Raw genomic sequence first — 27,281 nt, forward strand, 5'->3', positions numbered from 1 at the left:
GCCACAGGCAAGGTGGGAAAATACAAGCAAAAGAAAAGTTGGGAAATTGCATCCATCTGTAGATCCGTATTCATACTTCAATTTCAGTCACCCAAAGTATTACTACTGGAAATATTAAATAGCTTGTTTTACAAGCTCTCTGTGTTGCCAGTGCCTATCAAACAATTCACTATTCCGAAAAATAAAACAAAACAAAGTACCGCCATTCAAAACCCTTTCCCTACAAACTTACGTTTTTTTCATTTGCTTCTGGCCTCTTCTTTTTGGGCTCTCATTTTCAGATTCGCTACTTGCCTTTAATTGAAAAGAAAGAAAATCAGGTTGTAGGCTTCACTCCGGACTGTCTCCTCAAGGATGCAACTGCAACGCATGCACGCGGTCCGAGCTCGGACGCAGCCCGACTGCTCCGTCGCTGCGGCGCTGGAAGGACGGTTTGGTTGCAGAAGAGCAGCCAGCTCCCCGGCACCGCTCCCTCCCGCTGGGATCTCAGCGTGAAGGAGGTAACTCCCTGCAGAAAGGCTGCAGAGCTCTACTACCACATCTGCCCTGGAGTCCTGGAGATCAGGATGCACACGGCTGCGACCCACCTAACCCCTCAGCGCCGGCCTCCGAGAGCCGGCAGATGCCGTCGCAGCAGCGGCAGCAGCCAGGCAGACCTGCTGTGTATGTGATATCCCACGGATTACAAAACCACAGGGTGAACTTCACCCACCAAACCGTGCACTGCCCAGCACTGGAGGCAAAACATACCCGACAGAGAGCGGCTCAGGTGCTGCTGGCTACCTCTGCCCGCGGTGCAAGGCGAGCATCACTCCTGCCTGACGCTCGAGTCAGGCAGCAGCGCGGCTTTGTGCTTTCTGGACAGCACTTTCAGTGCTAAGGCTCAGCTGTTTTACAAGGTTTTTAACTGAAAGGGCAGTGGCTGAATGTACTTTCCTGAGCGCCCGTACTTGCCATTTCAGCAGGAAACCTGCAACATTTGGGGGCGGTCAGGCTTAGTTTTTGCGACTGCAGAAACTTCTGCAGCCACACAAATGCGTTATGATCTCCGCCTTCAGTAGAGAAACTTCCTATAAGGAAGGATATTCTTATAAAAAGACAATATTTTCACCACAAGAGCGTCCTTGCTTTCCTGAGTCGCTGAGGACCTGACTGGGTCAGAGCTGTGCCCTGCTGCTTTCCTTCCCCCTAATCCTCCAGTCTCCACCAGTGAAGTCTCTCTATCTAAATATATCCAGAGATATTCTAACTACTTGATGCACTATTTCAAATGTGGGTGTCATTAACTCCTACAGACCAAGATAGCTAAAAAAAAAAAAAAAGTCTTTAGGCTGGTTGTACACAACCCCGTTTTCATAAAAACTAGAAAACTATAAAGACAGATTACCACAAAAATAACAACCCTCAACCAACAAATGACTTTGCCTTATACACTTGCCCCAGCAAACACAAATCAGCAGGGAGAAAACTGAAGAAACCAATGAGATTTCTAAAGGATATTCTAAAATGATAGAAGTCGCCTCCAAGACTGCTTGCTCTACACACTTGCTGGAAATCTTCTACTTCATATTGCTTTTTGCCACAGTATTCAACTTCAGCTCTAGGTAATGTCTGTCCATCGCCATGGGTACCTCAGTTTGCACCTCCTGGCACATCCACCACCCTCCTGGATACATAGCAAAGCTTACAACTGAGAGCTGTTCACAAAAAAAAAATTGTGAACTGGTGTGAGCTGCAACATGAAAAAGCCGAGGCTCTGGAGAGCCATGGCCCACCCCTCTGCTTGCTTTCTGCATCCTTCATTTCCATTTTCCAGCTTCCCTTCCACCAACAGAAATTTCCCTCTCGCTTGTGTCAGTGTTTCCATTAAAATGCACTGAAATACTGGATGCCACATTAGACCGAGAGCTTTGCTGAATTTCACTGTGGTTTGGTGTCAGATTTACACATGACACAATAACACCTTTTGCACCATCTTACTACGAACATGTGTTCATCCACCTGTTTCATGGCCCTGCACAAAATCCCTGTCTCATTCACCAGGCATCCAGGAAGCAAGTGACTGGCACACACCACGGAGAGCCCTACCTACCCTTGCAACACAAGCCAAACATTCCACAGATTTCAGTTTCAACAAGCAAAGTTTAAAAGTCCTCAATTTTCTTTTTCTCTTTTAACCTCTTACCCACTTTTTGAAGCGTGCTGCTTTGCCATTCCAATTTTGGCATGTTTTTTGAGAGCTGTCCCTCAATGCACATTTACTTTTTGCTGTCTTTTAGCAAACCACAAGTAGACAGGTGGATTTTTCTTCTGCTCCGTGTCAGAGAAGAGCAGATTTGGAGAAACCAAATACAACCTTTGGCTCTTTGAAAATAACTCCACTTCTTTGCCAAAATCCCACATTCCAAGTTTCTAGTGGCCATTATTCCTAATGCCTCCTACTCACCCCCTCTGCTCTTCGCTGTCTCTACAAAGCTGATGCTCCTCTCTTAATGCCTTGTCTTTTCCTCCCCTCTTCCTGCCTTGAAAAATTTAACTTGTGACTGCAATGCAGCCGACTTCAGTTACATTTTTCAAAGACACCACTGTCTTTTTTGGATGCGTGTCAAGCCCAGCTCTATCTCCTCTGACACAGCCAGTCCCCAGCCTGAGTCATCTGCCTGCCTTGTGCTCCCACATCCTCCCTGCCCGGGTGCCGGGAAGCGCCGTGCCTGCAGCCCCGCGCAGCCACCAGTGACTCAGCCTCTCCTCCCCGCTCCAGCCTACCACCGACCCACATCTCCTTCTCACCAACTCCTCCTGGTACCCTGACCCTGGGGTGCCAGGCTCCAGCCCCTGGCTGAAAGCTGCTTTCTACCATTTTATACAGAAATAATAACAATTTTTTTAAAAAAAAAGCATAAGCACATTTTAGCAACCCCTTCATTCCGCTTAAACTCACATTTCAGGACCCAGCTGCAAAACTCTACACTGGCTTGCTCAAATGAACCCAAGGGTGAGATTTGCACCTCTGCCCTGGACTCTGCAGCACAAACAGAGCTTGTGCTTGCGACACGCCGTTATCAACATCAACCCACAGGCTCTGGCTGGTGGTAAATTCCTCAGTTAAGGAAGTGCAGATGATAACCAGAGAGCTGGGAACATGCCAGGTCCAGAGCATGCACCTGAGGTCCCGCCTGCACTCCAGCCTGCCACCCACCGCCATCAGGAAGCAGACCGGTTGGTAAATCGCATGCAACTTGAATTTTAATAACGTCACCTCCCTGAATGACACAAGCTAAGCTGACAAAATCCACCCCCAGTCCCCAACAGGGCTTTTGTCAGCCCAGCAAGAGATGCTGGGGGCACATTGCTCACTCTTGGAGCCTGAGGACCAGCGCTGGCAAAACTCTGCTGAGCTTAGGCTGCCCCCATGGGGTGCTACTGCTGTGGCTAAGAGGAAAGATGACTTGCCTCGTTCCCCCTTTCCCTACCAAACACTACAAACGTGCCCAACTTATGGCTGCACCACTACTTCCAACTAGACTAGGAAGTGCCCTCTTGCAATTTGCTTTCTCCACCTCCCGCTGAAGGGATCAGCCTTCCCTCTCCACGCCTCGCTGACTCTTCCCATCTCATTTATTCTTTCGCTCTCCCAGCACATGAAGTGCACACACTTTTACTAGATTAATTATGCTATATTTTGCCGTGGAGCAACACTGTACAAAACATAACGATGCTGCATACGTAGCACCAAGCAGAGCAATGCAGCAGCAGCTTTAAAGTTCTGGTCCAGATTGTCCACGAGTCTCCTCGCTGCTAGCCCAGGGCAGGAGAAATACAGGCTCAAGGCCATTGGCATGGTCCAGGTGAGGCTCTTGAGCTCATGCTGCCTACTAGTAGAGATGAAGACTTGCTTAAACAGAGCCAAGAAGTATTTCAGACTAACGTAAAAGTGAGGATTTGCTCATTTCAGGCTTAACAGAGGCCAAGCTCTAGCGCTCCACAAAAGCTGGAGAATCTCAGCTCACCAGGTTAGTTTTCTTATGTCTGAACTTCTCCGTCCCAGCGATACCGGCAGCATTTGAAGTTCCAGCAAAGACATGAAGCAAAGCACTAATCAAAATGTAAATGAGCAGAATGGTTTTTCAACAATAAAACCACCTGTATTTTGGGAACACCTCCAGTGCGTGACTTGTGGCCTCTCTCTCACAGAAAAGATGTGCCGCACCATTTATTACTAACTCCAACCTCAAACCATCCTTTTTATAGCACAAAGATTGTGTCTGTTTTGGGCAGATTTATTTCTCGAGTGCCCCAGAACACTCTGAAAGGCACCTGGCTCTGCATTTCTCACTTCCCCTGGCTGAAACCTGAAGCTGATTTATTAACTGCAAAGAAAACACATGGGCAAGTACTGTTTTTACTAAAAAACTCACATGCTCTTCCTCCTGGACACAGCCCTAGTCCTCTGAGCAGTTCTGTACCCTTATGCAAAACTCCACTTTCACTTCCTGATCTTTCAGCCCACGCCTCAGTATTGATCCCGTGTTATCATCCTCTCCGATAGCAGCTCAGAAACCTACACAACGTGCCCGGTGGCCCCCGGGCAGTTCCCAGAAGGCAATCATTTCTAACACAAAAACAACCCTGCCCAAACTGCTGGTCTCAGAGGATGGACTAAGGATTGAGCAGTGCCCCAAAAACTGAACCCCCTCCACCTACGCACCATCCCCCCAACGGGGGTGAGTCACGGGGCAGCAGGCGGGGAGGTGCGATGGCTGATTCTGGCTCTGCGCTCTCAGCCTGCCACGCTGCCTGGGCGATGCTGTTTGCTAACACCGCAGAGAAGCGTTAGGGAAGAAGGCAATTAAAAGCTCCTAGACACTGTGCTGGAAGTCCCAAGCAGCAAGAGAAAAGAGCAGGTCACTGGCGACAGGATTAACCCTGTAAAGGTAAAAAGCAATCTTAAGAGGTGTCAAGCGCCCTGGGTTTCTGCCAGCTCCAGCAGCAGCAAGGAGTGCTCAGCACCACGCAGGCTCGAGCTACGCTACTTCCTCCCTCTTGGCGTTTAGGTCTTCCAAAAGCAAGACTTTCCATCTCCTCCTGCTCTTTGCGAGGCCCCAGCACTGGGCTCCTGACATGTCACACCCTCCATCGGATTCTGCTGCAGATGGGAGTTGCCCTACAGGGACCAGTCAGTGTTGCTTTGGGGAGAGAAAGGGGAAGGGGGTGGTCCAATTTTGTTAATTTTGGCTTTCCGTTTCACGAAGGTGGCAGAGGGGTCATTTGGAGGACTTTTTTTTTTTGTTTTTTACAATATTTTGTGGTATAGCAAAGTTTTTACATCTCGGATTTTTTTTTTTTTTTTTTTTTTTAAACTTTATCGTACCTTGAGTAGTAGGAAATAAAGATATTGAAAAAGAAAACAACATTTGCAAAACCACGTAATATTGTAAAACAAAAAAAGATGGGACTTACCTGAGCCCCTAACAGGGCACTCGGGTCTGCAGCGGAGGTCTGTGGTGGGTGTGACATTGCCAGCACAGTGCATGCCGGGGCATCGCACAGAGAGGCGGCCAGCGAGCCTGGGCTTTGCCGAACTTGAAAAGGAAAACAAAAGCTAAGTCAATGATGTGCCCTAAGCCCCTTCCTAACCTGCTGCTATGTGGGACATCCAGCACAGGAGTCTGGGAGGGGGCAGGTGGCGGCACTGGGAGCGCCGCAAGGCTCAAGGATAATGCACCGGAGCAAGGAGCCGGAGACCTGCGCGATTTGCCACGTAATTCAGACCCTTCGAGTATCCAAATGCACATTTTGGTGGCAAAGCACAAACAGCCTGACCGTCAGAGAGCACCACCGGGCCCCTGCTCTGCTGAAAACCTGGCTACTTCTCTTCAGATTCCCAACCGCATGTTTTTGTACCGAGCTCTAAGCCCCCAAGCTTTACTTTCAGTCTAAGCCTCTCCCAGGTTTTCTTCCTCCTCTGCTTTAGCTACTCAACCTTCCTCAAGACCTGCAGATGAAAAGCTCTATGCAGAAAGCCTGCTAGATGCAAATGAAGGTGGCAGCCAATTCCCACCTCTTCAGAATAAACCCCCCAATATTCTGAGAAAGTAAAAATCAGAAGCTTTGTCTGCCAGGCTCTGACCACTGCCACCTCCAACTGAAGCTTAAAAGACTCCCCAGTACTCAACCAAAGAAAAGTGATGGTTCATAAAGCTAAAAACACACAAATGCATTTATCAGCGTGATCCATTTTGGGATGGGCAACAATGACTGTTTTGTTGTTGTGAGGTGTTTCTGGGAAGTTTCCTTTATTCCTGGTTGGATTTGTGTTGTTTTCTGTTTCGGTTCTGTTTTTATTTCACACAGACTCATTCTCTCCAGGACGTTTCTACAGCAGAGCATGACTTGCATGACGCCCCACTCCAGCAATCAGATCAGTGCATGCAGATCTCAGCCCCCGCAGTGTCCCGCTGTCTCCAGAGGTCTCGGGCCAAGCGGATCCAGCTGCAGGGCTGGGACCTTAACTGTGAGCTCCAACATCCACACACCAAGCTAGGACTCGATGTTTACAAGGCAATGCAGACGAGGCCTGCCTTTGCTCTTTGGTTTATATGTTCAGTAATCCCTCATCCTTTTTTTTTTTTCCTTACCTCATCTTTTATATTAAATCGCGACGGTTCTTGTCTGCTTCGGTTTGACCTCCTAACCCCATAAACATCAGGATATTCTTCCCACATCTGCAAAATAAACAGACCATCAGAAGGCCTGCTTCACCCCAATTATTTCTGACATTTTAGAAGTTTGATGGTGAATGTTTTTTAAAAAAAAAAAAAAACCAATATAAAAACCATTAGGGAATTAGCAACCAGTAGATGGACGCTTTAAAAAAAATGGCTGAAAAGGGTTATGATTATTTTGGGGTATTTGGTAACACTCTGAAGCAGCATGTTTTACGTCAGTATTATCTTTACAGTGGTCCATCTTTCCACCAGGGTACAAATTACTCTCCAGCTCATTCAGACCGAAGGACAGAGCATTGAGATAGCCAGCCCTCTGCAAGCGATGCTGCTGGCAGTAAGGAGGCAACACCTTGCACGTGGAGTGAATGGACCTACCGACTCAAAAGGACAATTCACTGTCGCTAACAGCTTCCACCACAATTCCTTTCCGTGTTGTGGAAAACACGGAAAACCCCACCAGCTGCCTCACGAGCCCGGTGGTGAGGCATCACCAGCAGCAAGTTCAAAAACGAACGCTGTGGCCCAGCCTGGATGGCACGTGGACCAGGGCACCCTGTCCTTTGGCAAGGCAAGGCGGCGCTGCTGCCGGTTCTTCTCCTGAATGCACCGATGCCAACGCGGTTCGGCAGCGCAGGACACGGGGATGTGCAGACTGCTGGGAAGGGCTGTGCCCTGTTTGCTGTAACCAGGCCCTAAACAGCTGAACGCGCTGCGTACAACAGCATGCATGTGTTCTCACTGGATGGACAGGAGGAGAACGGGGAGACGAGAACTGATGCTCTGAGCAATATGAATGCAGAGTTGTGTTGGTGACACAGGACATTAGAAGATTTACAGGGCAGATACAAACCACCAACACGCCTCTCAAACACCTACACCCACAATTCCTCTCTCCCTCAGCAGAGCTAAGCCTCTTACAGTTTTCTACGCCCATTCATTCTCCTTCTGGTTCTCTCTCCCTCCAGTCCTCAAATGTCTCCGCAAGGCCCTGGCAGGAAAAGGAAATCAAGACACACTGCCAGAGGCCGCAGCGACTTGGGATTGAGAGCGTGATGAATACAAGGCTGCAGCCCGGCAATTTTCCTGCTACTGTTAAAGGAGTAATGGGATAAGACTTGCAATGGACAGATTGCGAAGGTGCGAATCTGTTGGGCATGCGAGTACAGAGAGATAAATCCACATGAGAGAAAAACTCAAAATACTCCCCAAACCATTTGAAGAACTTGTCTTTTCATCTTTTAAATGGCACAGTTTTTGGATGAGGGATCGACTCCCATGACAAATCTGAATAGCACCTAATGCAAATTAACCTCACCTTCATGGGTGTATCTAGACAGAAATACAAAATAAACAATCATGTAACAATTAATTGCATTGGTTATTCAAGGAGAACAGGTATCAACATGCCTAGGTTAGACCCAGCTTAGGAAAACACCCATTAACAGAGAAATTAAGGAAGGGAGAGGCTTTCTTATTAGAGGGTGCCCTGACCTTTTCATGTTTCATCCATGCTAATTATCACCCTGTGTATAGATGCGCTCCCTCATAGGATAATTTTAATGTTTATTGTTAGGGACATGCTCTTAGAAGCCCACAGAGGAAGACAAAACATCCTTTAGTCCCCACTTATAAACAACAAAACAGAAATTTAATCTTGTGTTACCACAACTGCCTTATAAACACATCCTTCCTTGCCAGTCTGAACCCAGGAGATTTAGCCACGACCTGAGCCAGCAGCCTGGTAACAAACCCCTTCGCTTCTCCCTTGCAGTTACACGTGGAGCACAGGCTGAAAGCACTGCCCTTCCTTCTCAGTCTTCACAGACATAGCAACTTTCTCTCATGAGCGCAAGCTGTGCACCACAGCTAAGAACGACAGGATAGTTACACACCACAAACAAAAAACAACCACCGACCTAACCTGATTTTCCTCCCTCCAAGTAAACCAAGTTCCTGTCTCCAAACGCGTATTTGGGCTCCTCTTCCTCACCTCACACTACACTGCGTTACTCAGGTGCCTCCATCCCTGGGGTACTGCAGGTATCCAAGGCACAGCGTCTGCACCAGGGAGGTGCTCTCCAACCAGGGACACCATGTGCATCAGACACCTGCAATCCCTTTTCCTCCTGGGCAGCAACAGGTGGAGGGCAAACCTCACTATTTGAGAGGGGTAATGCTAGGGGGTAGCTGAGAAGCTGCAGAAAAAACCCACAATGAAGAACCACTGTTCTGGGCATAATAAATAAGTTAAAATAGTTAAATTAAAAAGTTAAATAGCCTTTTTCCTCCTCTTTTTTTTTTTCCTTTACTTTTTTCAGAGGAAGACAGACAGTGATGGAAACAAACCAAAGGGCCCAAATCCTAGACAAGCATTCTCCTGATTATGTATCACATGGGGAAGCTTTACTACTTCCGAGGGAGAGGAGAGACAGGAGAGAGGAGTGGAAAGATGGAGGGAGTGGATGAAATGACAGGGTCATGCATTAATGACAGGCGTCTGCCCCTCATTCGCACCTGTCAGCCCCATGGCTATCTATCTGGTGCCCAGAGGGTTGTTCCATCAAACACACAAGCTTCTGCTCACAGGATGACACCAGTGGGGCACAAGCACACAGACCAAACAGCCAACGAGTGACCTGGGGACACCGGAGGTCAGAAGTTGTTTGGCCAATGTGCAAAGTGGCAGGGAAGTTGAAGACAGCTTTGTTAAGGTCCTGCTGTCTGCCCTTTCCTGGTGGGTACAGGGGTAACACGGCTATGCAGAGCAGCGGGGGCAATACCTTTTTAACATCTGCTATCCTTTCCTTCTTAGAGGCTGGTTTTTCTTTGGTTTCAGGAGGGGTCTGCTGGGATTTCGAACCTGTTGATTCACTTTCGGATTCAGACTGACTTTCAGAGGACTCCGAGCTGCTGTTTGACTCGCTGCCCTGCTCACTTTCAGACTGGCTTGCAGAGTCAGAGCCAGAGGCTTCTTCAGATGCTGAGTGACTGATGGTAGAGAAAGAAGAGATTACATTTTAACTGTACTGTCACAGCTTTGAAATACGCAGCGAGCAAACCTGAGCCATGTCCGAGCTACAATAGGTTTGGAACAGCCTAAATGCAAGTGTGAACCGTGCAGTCCCAAACAGACACCCTGCACTGGCATGTTGAAGCAGAAGCAATTCCTTCCCAGGACAGGCACTGAACGCATGGGTGAGGATGTGGTCCCAAAAACTTGCCCAGTATCTGCTGCTCATCAACCAGAACAAAGAGTGGTGGTAGCACGAAGAGAAGCATTAGCCATACCAGCAGCACAGGTCCCACTGGGAGGATCTGGCTCACTCAGAGTGAGCAAGAGCAAGGTCTATCAGGAGCTGGAGCATCCAGAGACCATACTGCTATGTTAAAGATAAGCAGTTGCTCCGGCAGGGCTCTCCACTACACCCTAGTACGGCCAGTGGTTCAAAAATCTGACATCCAGTTTCTGAAAAAGGCCAGCACCAAATCCTGTGTGCATAACACTATATCTGACAGTAAATATCATGTTTATTGCAAAAAGAATAAATTCAGCAACAGAGCAGCAGAAAGGTGCTTACGCAGGAACGCGGCTGGGGCAGTTTGTGATTAAAGGATTACACTGATGCTGTGCAGACTGCATTTCTCAAGTAGCCAATAATGGGACAGTAGAACATCAAATAGGTGTGTTTCTTGGTGGGGTTTTTTTCCCTTTTACATTAAAATGGGTTAATATACAGAATATTCACTTAAATGAAGGCTCCTGAACAAACCAAAAGTGACGAGAGGCCAAACTATTTTAGATGGCCAAAATACTCAAACAACTTTGCCCAATCACTCCAACACCTATTTTTCATTTTAAATCCAAAGAAAAACTGCAAACGCATTACAATATATAACATGACATGCTAGTAAGGCAGCATGACAAATCCCACTCTGTCACAAACCAAAACAACGAGACTGCAAACTCTCTGAACAAGCAGCACCTCGGATTTCCAAGTCAGCGCCTGATCCGCAGCGAGAGGCTTTTGTAATACTCAAGGGCACGCTGCAGCTGTAACGTCATGGAAAGAAAGAGTCGGGAACACTTTGCAGAGAGAAACCAGATTTTTATTTTTTCTTGTTCGGAATGAAACGTACAAAAGTAACAAGGGGCATCGAAAGCTCTGCTCAGATGTCACAATTCAAGAGAGAGACAACGGACAAAAAAGCAAAAGCACGTGTACAACGACACACTGTTCCACAGAAATCAGCGCTCGCCACCAGAGACGGCGCCGCTGCTATCCACAGGTCTATCCACCTGCAAATTGGGCTGACTGACCCCACGGACATGAAGTTTTCCCCTCCCGGGCAAACCCTCCCGTGAACGCCCAGGGGCTGCCCCGCCGAGCCGCTCCCGCCTCCCCGCGCAGCGGCGGCCGCTCGCAGGGCGCGGGCAGAGGGCGGCAGCCGAGCGCCGCGGGAACGCGCTCCACAGATCCCCGCGGCGCGGGGCCGCCGCCAGGCGCCCGCCGCCATTTTACGGCCCTCCCTCTTCCACCATCTTGCGACTTCGTGGCCGTGGAGGAGGCGGCGGCTGCTGCTGCTGCTGCTGCTCCGGGTCTGCCCGCAAGTCCTAAAATGGAAGAGCGTGGCATGCGCAGGGAAAAAAAAAGAGAGACAGCGGCGAGAGAGAATTTCTAAGGCTGAAGTAGAAACGGAGCCTTTTCAGCAACGAGCAGAGGGTGAGCTGGCACCGACGGATGCTGGTTTCATCGTCCCGGCTTGGTTTCATCGAAGGAGACGGGGATATCGCGTCGCTTCCTCCTAGCAGGGCTGGAAAATCAAGCCAAACCACCACCTTCCAGGCCACCCAGTCGCTCCTGCCTGTCCCACTCCTATCTGTGATAACCAAAGGCTCGTCCCTACACACAACCATCTCGCTAAACCCTCCGGCCGCCTGTCCCTTCCTCTGCGTTTTTCTGCAACTTCCAGCCCCCTCTTCTCCACCGCAGCCCTCCATCGCTGTGCTCTGCTGCTACGCCCCGCTGCCAGCACCGTCCGCCGCGTCTCTCCCTGCTCGCCTGCTGCCCTGCAGCTCTCCGCGTGGTTTCTCGTTGAGCCCGTTCGCGCATCTGCTGACATCTCCCAACGTCCCGCTCAAACACATCGCTTTGCAACCAAGTCTACTTAGAGCAAGTGATGAAACTTCTCTGTTGGAGAATTTTCAGAGTTCCAGGGTTTTTTCAAGAAAACCAAGGGAATTTGATTGGGAAGCGTTGCCGCACCACTCAAGGAAACGACGCTCCAGCAGCTCTGGGAACAGCTGGTTTCCACAGGCAAGGCTCGGCAGGACACCATCCCAAAGAGCCTCCTGCAGGGACGGTGGCTTGACCTCCATGAAAGAATGGGATCTGGAGGCATCCCAACCTCTCCTGTCACAATGCAAAGTGGCAACACCAGGCTCTGGTTGAGTCATGTTGGTGGCCCACGTTCCACGGGGACACACAAAAGAGGAAGACACTTTGCTTCAATCAGATTTATTAGCAATAACTAGAAGAAATTATAACAACCCAGGCTAGACTGAGGCCAGACAGCTTTGGCAGTATTTGTTTAAAAGCAGGACAGTAATTACTGGCCTCCTCCCACTCTGGAGCTCTTGGTTTCTCAAGGCCCTAAGCTTTATTTCAAGGACACAGGGACACAGCCTTTCTGCACATCAATAGCCATAATTCATATGCTTTATCCACAACATTATCTGGACACTGCAATTAAGATGTGAACTGTGTCATCTGAAAAGAGGGCAACTTCTCTAGTGACAGAGACAGACGACATACACACCCGCATGTACAGGTATGCACATGCTTGCCCTACTAAGGAAAGAAACGTACATGAGAGGCTCCATGTCCTTCTGAAGGCTATTGCAAATGATTATTTTTTTAATAAACAACTGGTTATCAAGGCAAAAGCATATGCACTTGTGTATTTCTACATTGACAGAACTAAAAAAAAGAGAACTAAAAGGCTAATTCAATAAAATAATCCTTTCTAACTATCACTGAGACAATCTGGAAGCATTTCTACCTGCCAACAGAGTATGACAGATTAGCAACAGGGTATGTCAAGTCAGGCCTTATACTGTGCATAGCTGAAGATTTAATTCCTCTTTTCAAAAACTATTTTTAGAATATGCCCTGCTTTAATGCCCCTAAGTTAATATCCAAACAAGATCTACCTACAATTAAACTATAAGTGGGGGATAAGCTATAATTCATTGTTGCACAAATCACAATTCAACCAGTCTGCCTTCCTCCAAATTCAGCAGAGAAACACCCGTGAACATCAAGAAAGCTACAGTTGGTAACTCCCCTGAAGTGACAAACTCCTATAAAAATTGAGATCTGCTAAGACTCAACCAAATATGTTCCCCTGGTTTCTAAGAAATACTTCAGGCTATAATTCTGTTTTAATTAAGAGCCTGCTCCTGACCTAAGGGGGAAGAAAACCAAATCATCCCTTACCAAGGACACATTCCTTCCAAGAAATAAGTAGCTGAACGGCAGCGATAAGACCCTTTACAATCAGGCATCTAAGTTTACAAGGCAATTTACAGCCTGCCTGAAGCCTCCAGCCTTAGTGTTTTAATATTTCACATATGACTTCATTTTATAGGGGATCATCTTTTGCTAACAGCAACAAAACGTTTTATAAGCTCTCAACAAGCAGAAACAGTAGAAGTTTCCAGAAGGTACAAGACAAGCTGAAAAAAATGACCCAATACACATTTCTGGAACCAAAAGCTAACAAGGGAGTGGCTCTAACTGGGATCATTCTGCCCCAAACTTTAAAATTTGGCTTTTGATGAACTTGAATTCAGCCAGGAGGATAAAGGAGGATTAATGACTAAGACCCTCCCACAATCCAAGCTCCTCCTAGCTTTAAGAATTGTTGTGAAGGTTTTGAATCTAAACAGCAATGTTCCACTGGGCTTCGCAAGCTCAACAGGGACTTGGCACCAGCAAAGCCACCCTGTGCAGGCTCAAGGAGGCCCTTGGCACCAACTCCCAGGGCTAGATAATATCAGGGGCTTGATAATATCAGAAACCAAGTTCACTGTTCCCCTCCAGCAAACATACTCTTACTCCTTATGCGTCGTTGGACACAGCTTCACGTGTCCTGTGGATAACTGACACCCTGCTGTCCATCCACGTCCCAGCTCGCTGCCACCAAAAAGCCAAAGGCAAGTAGCTGGGAGACAGCCTCTCCCCTTTCCCACCCATCCTCACTCTACAGCCCATGTTCCCAGTACTCACCTTGTGCTTGGCCACCACTGACTGAGCCACTTGAACATGACTAACACATCAGGTCTCTGCTGGCCTGGCCAGTAAAATGAGGACCAAGCCATTACAGGAACCAGGAACGGTGGAAATATGCTACAGTTGGCAGCACAGACACGTGGCAGAGGAGAAAAGAGGCAAGAGAGACCCCAATTTGGGGGCAGCAGCGAGCCAGCTGCTCAGTTTGCCCACCCCTGGGTGCTCAACGGCTGGCTCTGGCAGCGCCACGGCAACCAGCGCCATGGCAACCGCGTACACAAACATTCCAAGAACTCCCTGGCAACACCGGTCAGCCCCCGAGACCTGCGGCCCTAGACCCAGGGGACAGCAGCGGGCAGCCGAGCTGCGGCTCTCGGAAGCGAGCAGGAGGCCTTCTCCGGACGAGGCCTAGCTGTCAAATCCAGCTCTACCAGTAAAAGGGGCTTCTCAGTCCCCGCAGCGTTTCGGCCAGGGCTGCCAGCCTCACTCGTCCACCCGTGGCACCGGCCCTAGATTCACTCCAAAGCACAGATCAGCAAAGCCGGTGCAGGCCACCGATTTAAAACGATTTAAACAGCTGCATCTTCCTAAAGTGACCTGTACACAGTGCTGTACGCACAAAGGGACGGTGGCAAACCGCAGAAGATGCTAACGCACCGACTCAGCTGGATACCACGTTGCTGTTAAACATTTCCCTCGAATATCTGATCTATCAATGTGGTGTTGCCTGTTATTATATATAAACATGTAAGAAATTCCCACATATATTGCAAACAAAACCAAGTGCCATCGGTTAATGTCGATGCATGCACCCAAGCCACACAGCAGTTGTAAAAAAAGCACATTAAATTTCATCTTTAGGCTAAACAAGGCAGGGAGAAAAAACACAAGACTGATTCTGGCTATAGATCATCTGATGAAGAAGGGATAACATTTGATAAAGAGTGGATAATACATGGACCACAGAGGACTGAAGAACTTCATGGGATCTATCCACTGCCTTGGGAAAAAAAAAACATAAGCAAATGCTACAGTAAGCGTAGCCAAGGCCACACGGACAGTACACAGAGCCTGCAGGAGAGCTAAGTGAATGGCACTCGGGTTGTGATACTACAGATAAATTCATTCCTGGCTTTTTGAGTTCCCTTTATTTCATTCTGAAGGCTCGCCTGTCTCCCAAGGCAAAGATTTTCTGAACGATAAGAGCTGAGAAGGGTCAGTCGGTGAAAGAGCTTTTCCCAACTTATTTCCTGCAGGTGAAAGTAGAAATGGGGAGAAGGGAGGGAAGAAAAATATTCCTGCCACTCTTACTAACGCTACCCATGCACAGTACGTGTTTCTACCAATGATCTGTCTCAAAGCAGTAACTTAGAGTATACTAAATACAGCCAGGCTCCTCATACTGTTTAGAAGTGAGTCCCACCCAACTTTGAATACTCACAATATAGTTTGGCCAACTCTGGGCAGGCTATAAGGGGCACAACAAACGCTCCCAAGGTCACAGGGTTGCCCCTGCCAGATAACAAACACGTCCTTAAAAAAAAAAAAAAAAAAACCACAGGAAAATATTTCCCCAGGCTCATTTTGTGACCAGCACCTTTTCTTCTTAAAAAGGCAAGTGAGAAGAGTTACCGTGGAGAACGTACACTTCTTCCACCTGCGACTACAAACCCCGCTTGCAGAGAGGAGTATTAGTTACATTTACACAGCACTAGGCACAACAGGGCCCTGGTGCTGCTGCAACAACGGAGGGATTAGGTACTCAGCAGGTATCCTATCTAAATAACTATCTGAATGGCGATGTGCCGGTTTCCAGCCTGGCTCAAAGGAGGGGAAGGGGAGGAGACCGAGGGAAATCTTCACACACTTTCTGGCCTCCTCGATTTGCTCCAGCCCAGGACTCCCAAATGCCAAAGGCAAAGCAATCCTGAGCGCACAGGGAGCTAAATATATCCCTCGCTGCTCTGCTGCAGCTCCCTGCAAAGCACATTGGGTGATCTTGAATGACAAGTATTTTCCAAAAGCAGGTTTTTTTTCCTCCACTACAAAGGCACCACATTATGCTTGCATAAGCAAGCAAAACGAGCAGTTCATTCATGATTGAGAGAGCTGGCGCTCTCGCTCTCTGATCTTTGAGCCAGAGGCTGAAAATGCTTGGGATGTTTAGTGGGAAAAGAAAAAAAAAAAAAAAAAAAAAAAAAAACAGCGCAGGGACAAAAGGAGTCAAAACCTGTCTGCTTGATTAAGGAGCGCCATTGAGAATCTCCAAAGGCAGCATCCTTCCCCTTCCTTGCACAGAAAGGGAAGGACAATTGCCGTTCTCAGGGTTTTGAAAAGGGCCTGTCTTCCCCCTCCCCGGGAAGGCGGCGGAGCGTTTCAGCGCTCCATCCCCATCCTCCACCCGCGGGAGGACCCAGCCTGGCTCCTGGCAGCACCCACCGCCCAGCACCTCCGCACACCCAGGCGCTGGCAGGAGGCCGGGGCGCTGGCAGGGGTTCACTCCTGTTACCTGTGCTCCTCTGCCAGGCCTGCCGCAGCTTCGGCTCTGGCCCAGCAGGGGACGGCCAGGCTGGAGCTCGGTGGCAGCACGAAGGGAACTGGCACACAGGCAGCACCCGGCTTCTTGTAGATGTGTGGGGCAGGGGGCACTGGAGCGTGCACACACAATTTCCCTTTAAATTAGCCCAGAAAGGGTGGTTGGTTTTTCTGCCTTAACATTTGCAAACTTTCTTTAAGACCCAACAGATTAAAGAAATGCAGTAATACGGAAATTTAGGATCCAAAATCATTAACCATAACACGAAGAGGCACGAATTCCTTCCTGGTTCCAGATGACCTGCAGTTCAGAAGAGGGGAGGCTGACCTGGCCTGAGGGTTTTATTTCAAGTAACAGTTAAAAGCGGTTTTTAACCAAGAGATTTAAGGCTCATCATTAAGCCTCCGTTTCACAGACAGCACATGGCATTCAAAGCTCTCAACCGGTGACAACTCCGTAATTACTCTGTAGTTAAGAGCAGAGGTTCCTCCCCACCAAAAAGATACAAATGACTCCTATAATTAATATATGAGCAATTCTAGTAAGTCATCTATACCTAGCAATAAAACTTGCAAAAACCATAAATAGTTACAACACAACGTTTTCCTAAGGAGCCAGGTGTTCTGGAGTCAGTGGATTCTTGACATCACAACACCCTTGTTCACAGCAGGGGTAAAGGTTTGTGGGCAGGGAGGTGTTCAGCCTCCCGCCTGCACAGCACCCGGTGCCTGGCAAACACCCCGCAGCAGCCCTGCCAAGACGCAACGCCACGCGAGCATTACACCAGCGCAACACCAGAAGGGAATCGGAGAGCACCGTTTCAAACTCTTTATTTTTTTTAACCTCAGAAGTCGAGGCAAGAAAAACACATATACTGCAGTGTAATTATTTCAGCCCACAAGTGAATATAAAGCTGTATATTGAAAATTATAATTTAGCAGCAGTGCTGCACAAGCAGTGATGTAATAAGAGCTACTGCACATTTGGAAAGACTCATCAGCATTTTGCTTCTTACTATACCCAAAAGACACGCCCTGCTCCAAGAAAAGGAGCATTAACAGCGTGACAGACTTACAAAAGCTTCACTACAAGTCACTAGACGTGAATTTCTCATCTAGTCTCTTTTGCTTTCATTTCAAGGATCCTCTACAGGATAAAGGCAGACTTTACAAGCACACCATCACCTGTTGAAAGAGCATCTTCAAGTGGTATTTCACTGCACGTCTTTTAAGAAAAAACACACCAGAAAAATTTATGTAAGACACCGTGTCAGTAGAACAGTACATCCTTTGCTAGAAGGCTGCTTATCTCTAATTACGGTAATCCGGGCCATTCCCTCCCCCAGTGCCATTCTATTTGTATTTATTTTCCTTGAAGAGACGATGCAGAGCAGAATCTTTCTCCATCCTTTATCATCACCTTCCTGAGCTGGATTTCAGCTAGGGGCAATGGGAGATTTAGAAGGGCTTCTCCACCTTCAGAACTTAACAGCCTTATTTAACATCGCAATTCCCGCTGGAACTGGTGTCTGCAGCACGGAACGACGCAGCGGATATACACACCTCCAGGTTAGGTATCAGCAGACGCAATTTCAGCATAAGCTGCCAAAGCTACCCAAAGCAGGTTTATTTTAGCCGTCTCGAGTTCAAATGAAGCAAGGCCACGGCATCAGGAGCTCCAGTTTGGTCCCTACACTCCTGCTCACAGTCCCAGGTACATAACCACGTGGCTAGACCCCCTGCATCTGCGGCTGGTACCCTCCTCTGCTCCTTAAAACCAGCAGTGATAAGCCTGAATAAAGAGAATGCCAGTAGAAAAATCCCTCTGAGACAGGCATAGCAACGCTAACTGCATGAACAGCTTTGTGAGACGAGGGGTGAAACACGAAAACAAAGATGGGAACTGGTTTCTCCCTATACCGAGGGGGAGAGATTAAACAGGACTGCCTTCCTGGCCCTCCCTCCGAGCCCTCTCAAAGCTCTAACACAGAGCTAACAGCAGAAATGTTTGGTTTAATGCAAACGTTAACTGTGGTTATTGTAGCCCCAATGCGGACAGCCACGCTGCTCCCGGGATACCCACGTGAGAGCCCGTGTTCTCAGAAGTGCCACCCCCTAACGTGCGGTCGGGGGACGCCACCGTGGCGCTGCAGCGTGACGTCGTTTCTCCCCGAGCCGTGGGAGAGTTTGGCTTCGGCTCACATAGGAAATGGGGGAAGGTGCAGATAAGGGTGACTGTTGCCCTCAAAGCGCAGCAGGTGAAACGCCAAACCCGCCAGAAAGCGGAACTGGCTCTCGTCTACAATCTCGCCACGTCAGCTTCTCCTGGCTGGAGGCACTAATAAATTTAGGCAAGAGCGGTGCGGGCACATGCGTGCGGGCACGTGCGCACCAGCACAGCAGCGCCCCGGCAGCAGCACACGCTGCGTGCCACGGAAACATTTCTGCACGGTTACAGAACTACCCAGGTGAGCCCTTGATTCCCATTTTTCCATTTTTATTCAGCGGAACAGCCCTTCGTTTACAGAATACATAAAATTTGATAAGTTATCTTAAGATGTTTCACTAAAAAGAACAATCCAGAAGAGATTAATTTCAGCTAAATGTAGCTTCTTGCAGTTGGCGAGCCTTTTTTATAGCACCGTATAGATTGTATCCATTCCTGGCAGCCATCACAAAACAGGAAACAGAGAAGTTGAAAGTCTCAGAATTGTGCATTCGTAATTAGATGAGACATTTCCTTCGAGAGGGTAATGTGAAACAGAAGTAACCAAGCAAAACAAGAACAGTCTCCTTTGTGCTGCACAGATGACATCATTATTCATATGAATTCCGTGCACATTATTCTTTTTGTGCCCTGCACTGATCAAGCATTTTCCCTTTTCAAAAAGGCCTCTGGAGCGCTTCATAAAGGGTTAAAGCTTAAAAAGGAGGAAAAAATAAAAATCCTTGTTGAAGAACCCAGCAGTGCAAGTGAAACTGAGGTACACACACAATGGCTGCAACAGCTAAAAAAATAACGCCTCAGCCTGGCTGAAGAGCTGAAACCCACAGTTCGAGGCGTTTTAATAAACGTGTTCAACGTTCCCACTCGGCTCAAAAGAAAATCAGCTGCAAAAATGCCGGTTGAAAGCAAGAGTGAGTTCTAGTGATTTAAGGATGCTGAAAGCCGTAATGCTGGGGGGGGGAAACCCACACAAAACACCCAGGCCAGATGTTGCAGGAATACTGTGATACTCTGCAATTCCCTTTGAAGTTTAAAAAAAAAAAAAAAAAAAGAAAGAAAGAAAGAAAAGAGCTGCACCAGAAATAACCCCGCTCCGTTTCAAGCCACTGGCTTCTCAAAATAGCCGCGCTATTAAAAATAAATAAATAAAATAAATAAAATAAAATCCCGCGCCCGTCAGACAAGCGGAAGGGAGGGAAGGCAGCCGCGGCTCCCAGTCGCTCCCAGTTCGGCCCAGTCCGGCCCGGCGGAGCCCGGGGCTGGCACGGGAGAGGCGGCGCGCGCAGCCATCACGCGCCGGCCGGGCCCTGCCCCCGCCTGTTACCAGGCGCGCGCAGCCAATCGCCGCCCCCCGCCAGCACAAGATGGCCTTTGAACTCCCCACCGGCAACTTCCTGCTGCTCCCGCGCGCGCCCAGTGCAATGCAGTATGTCTGTCAGCGCTGCGGCACAAAGGAACAGCCATTTTGTGACTCCACTGGACCCGCACCAAAATGCCAGGCGGGGCAGCCTTCCCCTCTCCTTCCACGGGCAGCCGGGGCTTCCCGAGCGCTACCGACAGGACGGAGGGATGCCCTCCGCCTTCAGCGGCAGCCGGGGAGGGCGGTTTTTGTTTAAAGTCTTCGCTTCCCTCACACACACGCACACCCCCCCCAGATCCTCCTTCGTATGGAACTACATCTTCATAAAATGGCTGCCGCGTAAAACGAGGGTGTTATGCTCCGCGAAGGCTGCAGCCCCCGCCGCAGAGCACCCTGCCGCTGTGGGGTGGCCACTGAGCCAAACAAACGCCATTCCAGACCTCACACTTCCAGCTCTCTGAAAACAGGCAGACATCTCACCCACCGCAACCCTTTTATTTTTTTTTTCCCCCTCCCTAAGAAATGATGGTTTAGTGCTAGAGAAGCCAAGAGCTGGCTACAGATGCAAGGGTTTGTTCAGCCCTGCAGCTTCGGTAGCTTAAACCGTTCCCCCACCAGGGTATTTGGGAGGTGCGAGAGCAGCTGCAACAGATGCAGGCCGGGGAACCGAGAGGAACAACGTATCCACCGCCCGTTACTTGCTATCCCCTACAAAACTCACCCCTGCCCTTCAGGGGGGCCCCAGCCTGCCTCTCACCTCTGAAGTTGCCATGAGGGTTCCACCACGGATGTACCCTCTCACACCACCTGCCTTTCAGAAATGCAGCGCAGAAGATGCTAGAAAACACACCAGGATTTTGTTCAATTATTTAATGCAAGTCCCAGGTACACAGGGGGTGGATAGGAGCAGCTGCAGCACACCAGCTGTTATCCCAGGTGGAGGAAGTTGCACGAAATTAACCAGCTTCCACTTTGGAAAGTTTGACTGTCACCACACAAAGGGCAGGTGTCGGTGCCTTTCTAGATGAACAGCAAGACACCCCTCGGCTTACAAACACAAGAGTTAACACCATTTCCCACCCCAAGAATAATCATCTGTTTGGGGACAATTCTCAGGTGGTTTTGTTTATTCAGCATATGCCTTTGCATTTCCTTAGGACTGGAAAGGTAGGAGTCCAATTCCAAACACATTTCCCAGCCAGGACACTAAGGTGATGGACAGGAATTGTATTTTCTTCTGCTTGAACACCTCTCCCTAGTCCTGCATTTTTGCTTCTCCAGCCCAGGTGAATGGCACCGGCCGTATCTACCTTTTCCACCCACCAGCATTTATGTAACAGGACTTCACGTACTTCCACGGAGCTGGTCCCACCACCCAGGAGAAAGCTGGCCAGCAGCACGTGAAGTGCAGACATCAGTGCATTTCTGGGCTACAGTAAAGCAAAGCAGTGGCTTTACTTCCTAGAAATCATTTCCCCTACAACTTCAAGGCAACCTCAGGAAGTAAAGCCCATTTTACGACATTCAGCTGACTCACAGCTCAGAAAGAAGCTCGACAGGGCTCACTTACAAATATCCTGGGCTCCACGGTTCCCACATTTCAGGTGAGTGAATGTTACCCACAGCAAGTTTATTCCGAGAAAAAATTGTGAAGGGGCAGAAGGGTAACCTCACACAACAGGTGTTACATGGAAATTGATCCATTATGATAAATAACCTTTCAGTGAAAACACCAGAAGCACATGAGACACTATGCAAATATGATACCCCTAAGGACAAAAAAAAACCCCCAAAGATCTGTGAACTACTGCTAGATATCTCCAATTTTATCTCCTATTTTGCATAATATTTCTAACACCAATAAAATACCTTAATTTAGATTCCCCGAACAATTTATATCTATTATTGCTCTTGCTGATAATCTGCACTTTAATAAAAAAGGCAGAGTTAAATAAGCTGAATCATAAGTAATTTTTTTGACTTTTTAAGCAAAATTTTGTGTGCGACATTTACAATAATAGAAAGATAGCACGGTTTTGAAAGTCTGATGTGTTTTTAAACTGCATTATTATTAGAGCTCTCTATAGGTGCTACATGTACTGCTTCAGCAATCCCTGAGGCACAGTTAATAATAATTTCAAATTAAACCAATTTACCCATACCCATTTTAGGATTTAAAATTTGAAGGCAATTTTAATACATCCAGAATACCATCTGAGTTTATGCTAGAAGGTTACAGTAATTTGATAATATATATATTCCCACAGTATTTCAAGTTTGTGTGTCTAAGAAAGGCTAAATACTGGACATCAAGAACACTATTCAAACACCTGCAAACATCACATAGAGCACATGTGATACAACAGACAGTTCAGAATTCTTTTTTATTAATGTCGGTTAAAAATTACTGAAGACAACATCAGAGAAAAATAAACAGGCCACAATTCAATTAAAATTAACAAAATGCAAAACTCAAGTGTATTTACAAACTATAAACCATAAATGCGTATAGTTTAAATTCCATTTTTGAAAAAGCCGACCCTTTAAATACAAAATGAGCAATTCAGTAATTATACTTCTGTATTCCTAGCAAACAAGCATTTCCAGTATTTAATACTTTTCCCACATCAAGGTTAAGTTTATAAAAATCTGTAAAGAATCTCATTACTCGACAAAAGTAAATAAAAACACTCTGAGCAAAAATATATAAAACAAACAAGCAAAGCATTTGGAGCCTCTTGTTAACAATCCCAGTGTATATTTTACGATACGAAATCCTATCACCAGCAGGAGAAAGTCTGGTTAAATTGTATAAAAATATTCTAAAATACCTAAACAGTATCAAAGTTCTACAAGCTCAAATAAAATTTGAAGTAAGGGGTATCAGACAAACAGGTACTTTCCAGTTTATATTTTAAAATGAGCTTTTTTTCATTCATGTAACTTTTTCTTGTGTCTATTTACTATAATTTACTACTACACCAGGCTTCTGTATGGCCCTCAGTTAAAGTTTAGACTTCTGAGATTCTTCAAAGAAAAATTTGCCTTGTATGTAAAATGGTGCAATGCAGCAATGGCTAAACCGACAAGGTCATTTTTCACAGCACAAAAAACCTAAAAACTGAAATTCAAAAGCTGGAAAAACATAATACAGAGGAAAGGGCTCCCCTGAATCAAGGTACAGTACCTTTTGACTATGACATGGGCCCTTAAGTCACAACACAACTTTCAGAAATTGCTACCAAAAAAAAATAGGGTGTGGCATGCTAACAATCTCAAGGTCATTCCTTAAAAAGGAAGCAAAATCAGTAAAATGTTTTCTATTAAGCACTGACAGTAACCCAAGGCTGTCAAAGTAAACAGGGTATTCACAGGTTTTACAAAAAAAAAAAAAAAAGAAAGTTGATAGATCATACCTCGATGCATTGCTGTGGACTGAACCCTCCTCTCCTTGGCTTTTGTCCTTATTTCTCATCATCTTTTTATTCTTAAATATTAAGAGGGGGTCAGGGGTGTCTGTTTGCTTTGAAGTCCTGTGCCCAGGTATTTACTGTCAAAAGTTGAAAGAAAGGTAAGGTCCCAGTTCATTTCACTGGCTTTCATTATCAGGAACAAAGTCCTGACGCTGCAATGATATTGTTATAACAATACACAACACTGATCAACTCGGCAAAACGGAGATTTAAAACAAATAATCGTTTTTAGAAGAAAAATCCGAGAATAAACACAGTAGAGGAGCATCCTGCAAACTTTCCCAAAGTAACACTGGATGCAAATAATCTCTGTATCTTATTGCGTCATCCCAATACAGCTCAAATCGGTCGAAAATCAAACTGCTCAAAACGGCAGAAATCTAAAAATTATTATTATTAATTGCTCACCTACCTGATCCATGCACCGCCGCCAGGACCAAGTCGATATTAGTTTCGGGTAGTGGAAAAACATTAGATCCAAAATATTTAGAGTTATAACGATAAAATACAAATTTCAGAGAAAGAAAAAAAAAATATATATTCTAATCCCAAAAATATGCTGCCGATAAAGCAAAAGAAGCGATAATTAGTACAAAAATGTCCGGGGGAAAAAGCTCATTAGGAGAGCGCACAAAAATGGAGGTACGCCATGGCTTCTAAGCTGGAAAAACAACGACCTGGGCTCTCTCCACGGCTTCTTCTTTCCAGCAAGGCACGAAAAGGGAGCCCTCAAAAGCTGCTTTTCTGCCCGAAAAAGGTCCGCTCGGCCCCCGATTAGTGCCTAGGAGAGGCAAGGGGCTGTGGGGGCCCCCTGAGGCTGCCCGAAAGTTAGGGAAAGTTGCGTAAAGTGTTGGGGAAGGCACGGAGCTGAGCGCGCTCTCTCTAAGGCACAGCCGCCATCTAGAGCTCCTTCCCAGCTCTGAGCTCTGCCTTTGATTGACACTCTCTACATTTACCCCACAACTCAGGTGATGTACCATAGACCCACCCCTTCATTTCTACCAAAAAAAGAGATAGCCTCCACCTAAAGGGTGCCTGCTACCCCACACAGCCCTGGCTTCTTCCAAACTACCCCAGCTGAAGGGGCACCTTAACCCCATGTGGCTCAGGCACCCTTTTGAAACCAGAAAGAAATGGAATTTGTGCCTTTTGTTTTAAAGATTTGCTAAATATTTCAGTGCCTGGGCTAAAATTACTTCCTCCCTGGACAGGAAGTGGTGCTGTTACAAGCCATTTTGAAAGAATGGAAGTGGAGCTAACAGCCATGCAGCCAGCAGCCACCCACCTTGGGGCTCACCCCACCCAAGGGGTAGCTTTTTTTCAATTCAGTGGCAATATCCCCAGACAATAGCTCTTCCGCTCCTCACCCAACACCTGCACTTAAAGCTTGGGACAAGAGCAGCCCCCGCTCCTACGCCAGCCTGGTATTGCTGATACCCCCCTCCAGCTCGACAGCGCCTCCCTAGTGGTGTTCCCCAACAACAAAAATCCAACAGCTACGCAATTTTCATCAATTATGCAAAGGCACTAGTGTAAAATAAGCCCGACATCATTCAAAGGGTTATTTCTAATTCACTTTCTTAACCCATTAATGTTCGTTAACAGATTTTAACACAACAAATTCATTTTCAAGCCATACAACAGCCAAGCTGTAGAACTGGAAATCAAGCAACATCTTGAATACAACACCCCAGTAGGGAGAGGTTGTAGCACAGAGGAAATGGAGGACATCCCAGCATCCCCTCACCACATGTATTCTGACTACCAGTCTTCCCACAGGCAACAGACTCCTTAAAGCGCCAGGACATCTTGCATATTCATAAGCACCACAACAAGACCGTGAAATCAGACACTGGGGGACTGCTGGGGGGAAGGCGGTAATGGGCTACTTTGGGCTTCTATGGGGACATCCGTGGCCCAGCATCCCAACAGCCTGAAACCATCGTCTTCTACCAGCAGAACCAAGATGGTCCCTGCCAACTCCTGCACACGCTTGCCATGCACATCCTCCAACAACCTGCCATCGTTCCATGTCAAGGGGTTTGAGTAGGAACATTCTGCTGCCACAGGCCATTTTAAAAGAATTTCACTTTACTGGTTATTTACAGAAGACCCCTTGCACCTAAACTGCAAGAACTAAAACACAATGCAAGACCATTCCAAGCAATTTTGGGTAACACTAAGGAAATCCATTCATCTGAATGGGGAACCCTTTAGGTTGGTCCCAGTATCCAACTCCACCACGTAACACACGGCAAAACCAAACTTGACCAAGTATGTATCACCAAAATGGCGGGATTAAACAGGCATGAGCAATTCATCATGGTAAAAATGGATATCTACAAGCCAAATGGTTATAAACACACTCAGTAGGGGTTTGTTTGGTTTTGTTCCAATTTTGTTTGTTTTTAAGAGAGAACACCTATGTTATCTAAGCACCAGGTTTGTCATCTTGGCCCTCCAGCATAAAACAAAGACAACTATGAATTTCAGGTGAAACAGACATAGGAAGGTGGCTACAGTTTAACTATTTGATCCTCAAGAAACTTGAAAGGAAATCGGTTTTTGAACATTAGAACCATTTTTAAATTCACTTGTAAAGGTTAACATGTCATCTGTAGCAGCATCAAAAAATAACTTTTTTTCCCATCAAATACATGGTACAGTATCATACAGCTAAGTCTACATTAAGTAACAGGGAAGCAGATTGGACACTTGTACAGAACAGTTTAAGACCTAATAGACTGTTTAGGAAGTATGTCATCCAGGAAATCTGTTGAAAAGCTTCTGTACCCATACACAACTGAAGAAGCTTACCTAAAAAGTTACACAAAACATTCAAGTACTCCTTTATTGTCATGTTTGCCCAACCTTCAATTGATATCAACTCTGTCTTAAAATAACTTCAGAAAGTTCAGCAGAAGTACCCTGACAATAGGCCAAGTACTGAAAAACCCCTAACATCAAGCACCTGAATGAACAAACCAGCAAATAAAAATTCATTGGAAGTCATGGCAAAGTGAACATAATTTGCAAACGAAAACCACATTTTAAACCAAGTATAGTGCAAAATTTTAGCTTGCCTTTAGTGCTTAGCAGCTGAAGTATTTCTCAGTTTAATGGCAACCAAAAACGTAACCCACTTGAATATCAACACAATAACAAAACAACAAAAAAAAAAAGATTCAGCCAGAAAGGACAAACACAAAGTGTGAAAGAAACCAAAACCTTTTATTAAATCACTTAAAAAAAACATTACATTTTCTCCAAAGGGGTAGCAACAGATCTCTTACCAAATAAATTTGCCTGTTATGCATACACAACCCAAGAGTAAAATTTTGCCACCCAGTCCTCAAACAGATCCACCATTGCATAGTCACTGATACAGTCCCCTGATTAATTCAAGTGCAAAGTCCATTTTGATACGATGATCACAACCCAGATCTTCTCTGGTTTAGTAACACGCAAGTCCATGTTTTAACATCCTTCTCTTGGACAGACATATCACAGCACTCATGCATTAGTCCATTTCCTCAACCTCTCAATCAACAGTGGAACTGCCATCTTGGTGTCTCATTCGTAGACTCCTTTTGACACTCTTCATCTGATTGGATTCTTTATGGAAAATTAAAAGAAAAATGCTGTTGGAATACAGGTAATATCTTT

General features: G+C 46.7%; 1 protein-coding gene across 1 annotated transcript in view; it reads right to left on the minus strand.

Annotated features, from left to right (window-relative positions):
- CHD2 (chromodomain helicase DNA binding protein 2) overlaps positions 1-27,281 on the minus strand; it is a 72,433-nt gene that overhangs the window by 31,738 nt on the left and 13,414 nt on the right. The window contains exons 5-8 of the mRNA XM_086471498.1: positions 23,559-23,692; positions 9,509-9,716; positions 6,639-6,725; positions 233-294 (exon numbers count right to left, since the gene is read on the minus strand). Coding sequence (XP_086327624.1) covers positions 233-294; positions 6,639-6,725; positions 9,509-9,716; positions 23,559-23,620 — 419 coding nt within the window. The 5' untranslated portion in view covers positions 23,621-23,692. The remainder of the gene's footprint in view (positions 1-232; positions 295-6,638; positions 6,726-9,508; positions 9,717-23,558; positions 23,693-27,281) is intronic.

The sequence above is a fragment of the Leptosomus discolor genome, chromosome 11 (genome assembly GCF_034619465.1).
Source record: "Leptosomus discolor isolate bLepDis1 chromosome 11, bLepDis1.hap2, whole genome shotgun sequence".
NCBI classification, from domain to species: domain Eukaryota; kingdom Metazoa; phylum Chordata; class Aves; order Leptosomiformes; family Leptosomidae; genus Leptosomus; species Leptosomus discolor.